General features: G+C 40.6%; 1 protein-coding gene across 2 annotated transcripts in view; it reads right to left on the reverse strand.

Annotated features, from left to right (window-relative positions):
* npnta (nephronectin a) overlaps nt 1–9,352 on the reverse strand; it is a 48,992-nt gene extending 39,640 nt beyond the window's left edge. For both annotated transcript variants that reach the window (XM_086032530.1, XM_086032529.1), the window contains exons 1-2: nt 9,043–9,352; nt 2,242–2,342 (exon numbers count right to left, since the gene is read on the reverse strand). In XM_086032530.1, the coding sequence (XP_085888656.1) occupies nt 2,242–2,342; nt 9,043–9,116 (175 nt within the window). In that variant the 5' untranslated portion in view covers nt 9,117–9,352. The remainder of the gene's footprint in view (nt 1–2,241; nt 2,343–9,042) is intronic.
* Between the last annotated feature and the right edge of the window lie 286 nt (nt 9,353–9,638).

Raw genomic sequence — 9,638 nt, forward strand, 5'->3', positions numbered from 1 at the left:
GTGGAGTAATGTGGATGTTACCCTCACTTAATTCAGTAACTGTAGCCTTCCATTGAACTCTGTCGATGGAAGAGCTCTATAAAGAACACATGCGACTCCGGAACAGCATGGAGGGTCACACACTGCTGTTTGGCTGGTCATCCTGAGGCATACTTTGTTAATTCTTTAATAATAACAAAGTAAATGTATTCCATTGGGGAGAAATAAGGATTATTAATAAATACAATGTCATGCTTTTTAGCAACAGATTCTCATGAGAAGTGAGTAGACAATAACAACAATGCAAAAATAATACAATGTTTATTTTGCAGAGATTTCCGACTAAATTCTCACGAGAATGGGTTGTTCTATACAAAACAAGGTGAGGAAAGGGGGACAATATCATGCTTTGTTTTGGGTGCAGGGTGAGGATTAAAAAGGCAGATTTGTCTTGGAAGGACCTTCAATTAATCTGGATGGAAAGAAAAGACCAAAGAATGTAAAACTGGCTGGGGCCAGGGTGAGTTCACTCTTTTCTCGCCGGAAGGACACTTGGAGCCAGAGGATGGCCCACCGCCACAAATTCATCAACGAGGCCAGCTTTTGACCACAAACAGCAATGTGCGACATCTTTCCCCATGTACACAAAATTAAATTCAACAAAAATACAAATAATGGACTGGATTAAAACAACAACAAGCATGCAGAACTATGAGCCCTTTAAGCCTTTTCCCATCACAGGAAGTGAGCATTTTCCCACCACATTTAGAAAGTTTACCCCATCTATGCTAAGTGAACTACTTGGCTAACGAACTAATAAAACATTCATTTCCTGCAGTAGAAAAGGCTTACAGGTTGAGCAGAGCACCATACATGCGAAGCAGTAGCACAGTACAGAGCGTTCATTAGCATGTTAGCATATTAGCGCTAGACTCGTCAAACTACCAACGAACACACTGGAATCTTCAGAGAACACCGGTGAATACTGCAATGTTCTTGTGCGTCGCTTTTGGGCATTAATGGTGACACTTGGTGCGTTCACACATACACTCCGAGCACACACTGCTTCACTCTGAATGTTAAAAGGACTGCCAAAGCGCTTCAACTGGGGACATGGCGCGTCCATGTGTGTCAGGCACTACAGGTGTAAACAATCACGAGATGTTGATTGGTTTATAACACAGGCTGCGTTTAGAAATTAATGGGAGAGGACAGCACTCTGCCTCCCTGAACACACAAGTCTCAAGAGCTGTGTTAGGGCGTCAGAGTGAATTTCCGAAAGCACCCATAATAGACACTGTTGTAGCCATTCTAAGCTAGCTGGTGTATGGTCAGTTCTTTAACCTTGAACCCCACAAAACAACATAGAAATCGAGCTAACACTAGCTGGTTCTTAACATGTAATGTAATGGGATTTTACTTTCTTCTTCACACTACAAGCAGTGTCAATTAATAAAACATGGTAAACAATTTTATATGTAGATTTTTTTTTAATTATTATTTCCATTATGCCGGGTCATCAAAATGGGAGTGAAGGGGGCCTACCGTGAATAACGAAAATAGGTGAGTAATTGAAGCATACCCAAAAAGGTTTGTATTTGCATATTGATGCCACAAAATGCCAACAAAGCACTTTATTTCTTTTAAACAAGGCCATGGTTTGGCTAAATGGAGCTCCCCCATCTCAATTCAATGTAGTTGCTTGGCATCAAGAAGCCACAATATGGCACCAAGTGAATAGCTTGAAAAGTAGACATGGCTTTGGCCTGAGCACAAAAACCGTGAATAAGTCAGTTTTTCAGTGAATAACAGAGGATAGATTACGATCAATAAATATCTGCGAATATGCGAAGGTTCACAATATTGTACATAACTGACCATAAAAACTCATTTCTACTTCTGTTCTTTAGTACTTTTCAGAGTTTGAACTGTTTTTAATTTCAGAGTACAGAAGCTGAATGAGAGTTTGAACTGCTTTACTTTCAGAGTACAGAAGCTGAATTACTTTTTTTTCACCCTTGCCACTTCTCGCAACAGCCAACAGTTTCTCTGCAGTGGAAAAGCGTCAGTTTTTCCATATAAAAACACCATTGAGCATATGCATGCTTCTCCAAGCCCTTTATCTACAGTATTAACACTAAAGCCACCTCATGGTTCATTCATAGCATCTATTTGTTGTTTTTTTAACACCCAGCTTGACACCTCGCCAGTCCATCCCTCCTCATCCAACAATGGCAACAGCAGGCATTATCGAACACTCACGCTGACAGTGACCCCAAGATCGGCGCGTCCATCCCCAGCAGCAGTCCACCCTGGCGCCGTAACGGCACAGCCCATTGGACGGCGACATCTGCCGCGGCCACCTGTAAAACGAGGCCACATGATGAGCTCAGCGCCAATTAATACGTCCGAATAGGGCGGGCGGGGGCTGTTCATGTTTTCATTCCATTAGGCAGATGCTTACGGTACTTATGCTCACGGTACTTTGGGTTTGTGTGTTTATGAAGCAGAGAAAGTCAGTTTACATGTAAATTATGATCGAAAAAAGATTATGTTCCACAAAAAACATTACTACAGTATGCTTTTTGGTGTATTTTGCATTCCTAGAGTGAGAAATGACAGAGCCCCAGACATGACATGGGGCAAATATTTAGGTTAGGGCCACTATATAGACCTCTTCCCAATATTTGTAAAACAATCGGCACCAGAATACCTCTGAAGGGCAGAACATGACTGACTACTGCTGATCTGAATTTAAAATAATGACAAAAGCATGTTAGGTTTGGGATTGCACTGTCAATGTCCCAATAGATTATGTTTTCCCCCCAGAGAGAAAAATTGAAATGAATCCAGCAGAACCTGTGGCTGAGGCGAATAAATTGAGTGGTTGCCGTAAATAGTTGTACAGATCATAAGGCGGGGTGATTATGAAAGGGTAATAATTTTTTTTTTTTAAATCACGGTTATTTTGATTGATATTGAAGGAATATCACTCCCGGAACTCAATGCTAATTGTCTGTTAGCCTGTCAATGGAATTTTACATTGACTGCTAGCATTAGCACTGGTGATGTTTCAAAAACAAAGTACCGGCATGTCTTGTATTCAAACAATGTGTGTATTTCTTTTTGTAGTGCAGTAGTGTAGTTTTGTTTTATAGTAAACTCCAATTGGGGTGTCATTAAACATCTTAAATCACACCGTTTTTCTTTGAATATATTTTTGTAATCGTGAGCAGACAAAATCGAAATCATGATTACATTTTAATAATTGCCCAGCCCTAGTAGATCATAAGACTTTCTTTGCAGCATACATTCCATTCTCTTGTGATTATCAACCACGTAAGCCATATTGCACTGAGCAGCCAGGACAAAGACATGTGCAGTCCGACAGTTTTGTCTGTGATGTCAAAGCCAAAGAAAAAGCACAACGCTTGCTCACTGCGACGCAGTAGTGCAGGACATGCTGATGTCTAACTTTAAGAGGCGTATTTTTAGTTTTTGAGGTTCCACTGAATGATGCAGAAACGTACAGCTTGTCACATAGCACTTGGCGGGCAAACGCTAATCCACCACCAGGTCGTTTTTATATAGCTCCGGAAGACAAAAGCCGCTTTGTTTGTGCCTCGCAGCCAAGTGCGACTGTCACTCAGCAGTTGTGAGGCCTGTTAAAGTCTTCATGGCGACATGATGAAATGCTAATGAGAGCCCCCCTCAGTATCCCCAGCTGCCAATCACATCGCTCGGGAACAACCCCCCCCCCCCCCCCCAAAAAAAAAACCAAAAAAACTGTAGAATGAAAAGTGATGGCGGTAACGTTCCGCTGGTACGACCTCTTTAATTACAAACAATCCTCCAATACCCCCTCAAATTTCCTGAGACTTCAACCAAGTGAGAATATCAAAAGGATTAACTACACAAGTGCATTTGGTGACCACCACCAAAGGTACCACAGATCCCATTCATAGAAGTTGTACTTATTTCTATTGTGCACGGCAGTTGTTATCATAAGTAACTTGCAAGAGGTGTTATCACAATAATTTAACTTTTTGGGACTTTGTGAATGAACTGGTAGTCCCTCTGCTTGATTCTCGTGTGCAAGGTAAGTGTTACCATTAATAACTGATGAGAAAGAGCGATCACAAAATGATCCGGTGCTTGTAGGGCCGAGTTGGAAGTGGATTATTTCAAGTCACTTCTCTTATCATATTAATCAATTACAAGTACACAGTGCACTTGCGCATGTGCCTGGAACTCCAGCCCGGAAAGCCCAAACGTGCTGTACACCGAACAGCATCACCTGGCGGGAGTCAACTTTTGTCAACTTATTGCTGTAGAGGTGTTGCTGGGCCACAAGACTGGAAATCAGCTCTCACCGTACGTGCAAACCAGAGTACGTGCATGCGCCTGAGCAAAATGATGTGGGCCGTGAAGGACCCTTCAGGGCCACGAGGATAAGCCTGTTAGGAACGCTCTCCAAAAGGCAATATGTGAGGGAGACCAAGTAATAAATCCCGCCCCCCCCCACCCCCACCCCCCCCAATGAATTCATATCAGACCAGAGTTGTAAAGAAGGGCAAATTATGAGCACGCTGAAAAGCTGCTCCGTCAGCCGCGACGTTATTAACGTACAATATGGCGGCGTACATAAATGATCATTACAGTCACACACCCGGGCCCATGCAAGAAATCCATCAGTGTTACTACGTCGCTGGTCGCCATGGTGATTATGGATGATGTGTCATAAATAATATGACGGATGAAAATTAATTACAATGTGTTCTAATCTGTTCCTTCGCTTCCACATATTTTTACATTTTTAATAAGGCTGAAGCTGAAGGAGAAGTCATAATGTATTATATGTACTTTCTCAATTGCAAAAAATATGACCCCGCCACTGAATACGCTCTACAAGTGCATTACTCTCGTAAACACTGGGACAAATTGAGTTTTCAATTCTGAAAAGAAAGAGAAGTTGTAAAGAGCAGACACACGGAATACAGTACACATGGTCTTGTGACTGAAACAGCAGCAGCACTCCCACTTTTTACTAAATACAAATTGCCCTGTAATTACACACATACAATTGTTGCAGTTACTTAAAACTGTGTTAAATAATAACTAATGAGCCACGTGCTGCTTCAGTCTTAATCTGATCACATCTAACAGGGGCTTCTTGGGCTTCGGGCTGGCGAAGTTGCTTTAGAGTGCCTCGTTGTTGCAGTCGCTAATAACAACAAGCCACATACAAAATGGATGGATTGTTGTTATGTCCATTGACGGGTGACCAGCACTCTCACCCAAAGTCCGTCAAGATGAAGGGAAGTATGAAAAGGTACAAATACCAGTGTTAGCACAAAACCTTCAGGCTTCTGCTAGGGAAAAAAGAATGCAAGTCAGGAAAAGCCTACTAAAACGTTGGAAGTTTATTTAGGGCGAGTCAGGGGCACTCTAAATAGTGGCATGTGTGTACCATCTCCCATTTAACATGAGTTTCAATGTGGTTAAATCTGAACACTGCTACATCGCCAGTTATGAGGGAGTGCACCCTTGTGCAATGCCATTACCTCTGATGTTTATTTTTATTTCCACTCTCAAATAGTCACTAATTCATTATAATACATTCCACCCAATTGCCTAAGAGGAAACAGGTAGTATGTTTCATGACGCGGGGGGAAAACAAACAAACATCATCCATCACTGGAGCTTTACAGAAGCAGATGGAGATCTCAGTCACACGCATTCTTTGTGATGCGGCCCATCGTCTTCCACGTCTGCGCGAACATGCTTCATGTCAGAACATGAACGACGACGTCTGCACCCGATTGTTGTTGTTGCTTCCTCACCGTGCCACCTTGCATTTGCAGAAAGCGCATCTCCTTGATCCATGCAGCAAATATGCCACTATATTAATCCCCATTGGGTAGAGCAACTACACTCTAGTTGGGCTTTCATCCGTAAATCCTGAAGGTCTACAAATACTGGATTCACACTCGATGGTTCAAGTGACATAATTCAGATTCTTTGCTTTGCTTGGTTGGGAAGTGCACGGTCCTATGTGGCTCCCTAGTTGCGCTGTTTAAAAACTGTGGCGCCCTTCATTGGTTTAAGTTGACCAACCCTGGCAAAGACTAAATGATAGGGTTCAAATAGGCTACAATAGAGGTGAGTCCATCATTAACCCATTAAGGACGGGAGCGTATAACCGCATTTTTACCACTAAAGCCGGGAGCTCTGTTGCGTGTTTCTTCCTTTAAAGCCGGAGAGCGTATGCGTCTTTTTCTTTTTTTAATCCAATTCTCGGTCTCTTAGCCAATGAAATGCGTCAGAATATACTGTACACGTGACGGTGTCGTGAGTTGTTGGAGCATATCCGGAATTTTTTTTGAGGAGTAATGGCAGACGCCGTCGATCGCTGGAGCTCTGCTATAAGTCACGGCAGTGATATAGGCGACACGCTAGCTGACTTTAAAGCCGTGAAACCATCCAAACATGATGTATGGTTAAGATATACGTTCGCAGACAATGAAAAAAGAAAAAAAGAACTGTAGTTTTAAGTTGTAATGCCACCATTCACCGCTAGATGACAGACATGGCTTATTTTCACTTACATCGGGTGTTATAATAGCCTATACTACAATGTGAGTAAGCATAATATTTTTTGAGGCAGATTTGTAATGATATGCAGGACATGCATGTTACCTAAATAATAGTAAAATATTGAATGAGTTGATTTTTGTGGAAAAAAAAATGCAGAAAAAGAGTTGTTGCACTTAATGTTAGTCTGATGTTCAGTAGTTTTGTTCCATCCTTTTTTGGTAGGTTTTGTGTAAGACAGCCCTTTGGAATGGGGGAAAAATAAATGATGTGATTATTCTGTTGTTTGCTTCAAACCCTTTGTGGTTGAGTTAGGGTAGTGGGTCATTAATGCATGTATTGAAAAATGTATTATGAAATATATCAAGAGCACATATTTTTCACGTATGGATGCATTTTGCCCATACTGTATTTAAAAGGCCTTTTTGTCATCCATCTGGTTAGGAGGGGCAGGGTCCTATGTGGCCCAACAGCAGCACTGATGAAAAATTGTGGCACGCTCCAGCATTTAAGTTGCCCATCCCTGAAATAAGCTAAACAATTGCAGCCAGCAGCCAGTGGACTAATGTGGAGGCTACGCATTTAAATCACCGGGGGAAGGGTCATCCCAGGCCATCTATTTCGCAGAGCGCTGCAGCCTATCCCAACTGGCTTTTGAAGAAAGGTAGACTTAACCCTGGACTGGTCGCTAGTCAGTCTTAGGGCACAGCTAAGTCAGGAGACTCCAACTCCTTACCACATTCCAAAAACATCCATATTGAGGTAAATCAAGACTTAACTGTAAAAAGTCCAGAAGCCTAAATGTGAGTGTGAATGGTTATTTGTCTGTTGTGCATTATGATCGTCCGCTGACCGGTTCAGGGTGTATCCCACCTCTCACCTGAGTGCTGGGATAGGCTCCAGTTGAACTGTGACCTTAATAAGGATAAGTGGTCTAAAAAAAAAAAAAAAAAAAAAGGATGGCTAGATGTTTACTTCTGTGTTGCCAATTGTGGCATTATTTAAGAGTAATTATTTGTATGTCTGCATGGTTGTTTCATATATATATATATATATATATATATATATATATATATATATATATATATATATATATATATATATATATATATATATATATGATGTTTCTGTGATCTTTGTTATTGTTCAAAACAACATTTCAAAAAGCATTCTCAATTGTACATGGTATATAAAAATCACTGCAATGCAATATTGTGATCCACCAGATGAGGTGGTTGTCTACTGTAATGCATTTTCTACTTGAAAATTGAAACAATTGAATTCAACTGAAAACAAAAATCAGGTATTCAGGTGCAATATTTCTTTGATAACTGTTATGAGTTCAGAATGTAGGTTCAAATAGCATCTCTCACAGAAAGCTATAATATAAAACCACTGTCTTATTATGGTAGGGTTGAAGAAAATCCCATGTCAATGATATACAGTTGCTACATTTCTCTTTACCCATGAATAAAAATGCATGGAAGAAAAATGATATATTCAAGTGCAATATTTCTATGGCCAACAGTATTAGTTCCGACCTAAAAACCAAATAGCATCTTATAGTATTATAGTAGTGCAGTATAGTAGGAAAACCAGAAATACAAATAAACAAACAAACAAACAAACTAAACAACACCAGGTAAGAGCCATGGGCAAATTGATCCAAATGAATTTGAGCAATACAGCAGAGAAAGAAAATTATACATTCAGGTGCAATATTTCTATGATTATCATTAAAAAAAAAGTTCAAAAAGCGTCTTAGTAGTATAACAGTTGAACATAGTATAGAAAGTCATGTATCATGAGTTGAAAAAAACCCGTCAACTTCAGATACTTAGTAATTGTAGATAAGTAAATGAATTTGTGAGCAACAGTGAACAATGAATAATATAGTGCGAAACCAGTGTTACAACAGTAAAACAACAACACTGCAATGTCAGGTGAGACACGTGGTGGTTGTATTTCGAAACGTATTTCTCCTTACCCAGAGATTAAAATGCGTGCAATTTAATGCAAATATATGTAATTCCGAACTTTAAAAATCGTTTTATAGATTAGGATTAACCACAGATACATTGTTGGTTGCTTCAATCGCTAATAAATTAACTGAAATGCATGCAACTAAATGGAGACAAATAATACATAAAGATGCAATAGTTCCCCAATCAGCGCAGAATTAAATCCCAAAAGGTTTCTTGTAGCATAACATCGTAAGAGCCACTGCGTTATGATTTTGAAAAAATATCTAAATACATATAAACGTGTGGGTAGACGCGTTTCTAGTTATCCATATATTGAAATGTAAAGGAAATAAGGCGCATTCAGGTGCTTTGGGTCACCAACGCAAGTAGTTCAGCGGAAAGTCCTCACACCGGTCATATCATATCAAAAAGAGAATATTTCCGAACATTACGCACATGAGAAGCTCAATAAAGCAAGTGTGAGATGCAAAACATAGGCACGTACCTGCCGTCAAACTCCGCTCGCGTCCCACAGCAGAAGGTGGCGACCATGAAGATGAACTTTATCCAGGAGTCCATGGTGCCTCGCTCCACTCGCTAGTCCGTCCTCAAGACCAAACAGACGCGTCTACTTCGGTGCTCGGATAACAACCACACGCTCTGTGTGTTCATGTGCGATCTATCCAAGAGTGAGGAGCGGAGAGGGGTAAGAGAGCGCATAGGCTGCTCCCCCTTTCTCTCACTGTCTGTTTCAGTGTGTCTCGACCCTCGCCCTCCTCTTCCTCACAAGTTCAGGCAATCACACCTTATAAAGCGGCCGGCGTGCGTGCGCCTGTCGCTTTAAGAGTGACGTCACATGCGAGGCGCCAACTGCCGCGCGCGTGCAGTAGGAAAGTGATTAACTAGCATGATGCTATAAAAAAAAAAATAATAATATATATATATATATATATATATATATATATATATATATATATATATATATATATATATGTATATATATTTTTTTTCTATTAAAAAAAAAAACTATGGTGATAGTACCAGTGATTTTCAAATCGTGGTACAAAGTCAGTACCACTAGTGCAGGGTCACCCAGGACCA

The sequence above is a fragment of the Filicampus tigris genome, chromosome 6 (assembly GCF_054856515.1).
Source record: "Filicampus tigris isolate MCC_2025a chromosome 6, RoL_Ftig_1.0, whole genome shotgun sequence".
Classification (NCBI taxonomy): Eukaryota; Metazoa; Chordata; class Actinopteri; order Syngnathiformes; family Syngnathidae; genus Filicampus; species Filicampus tigris.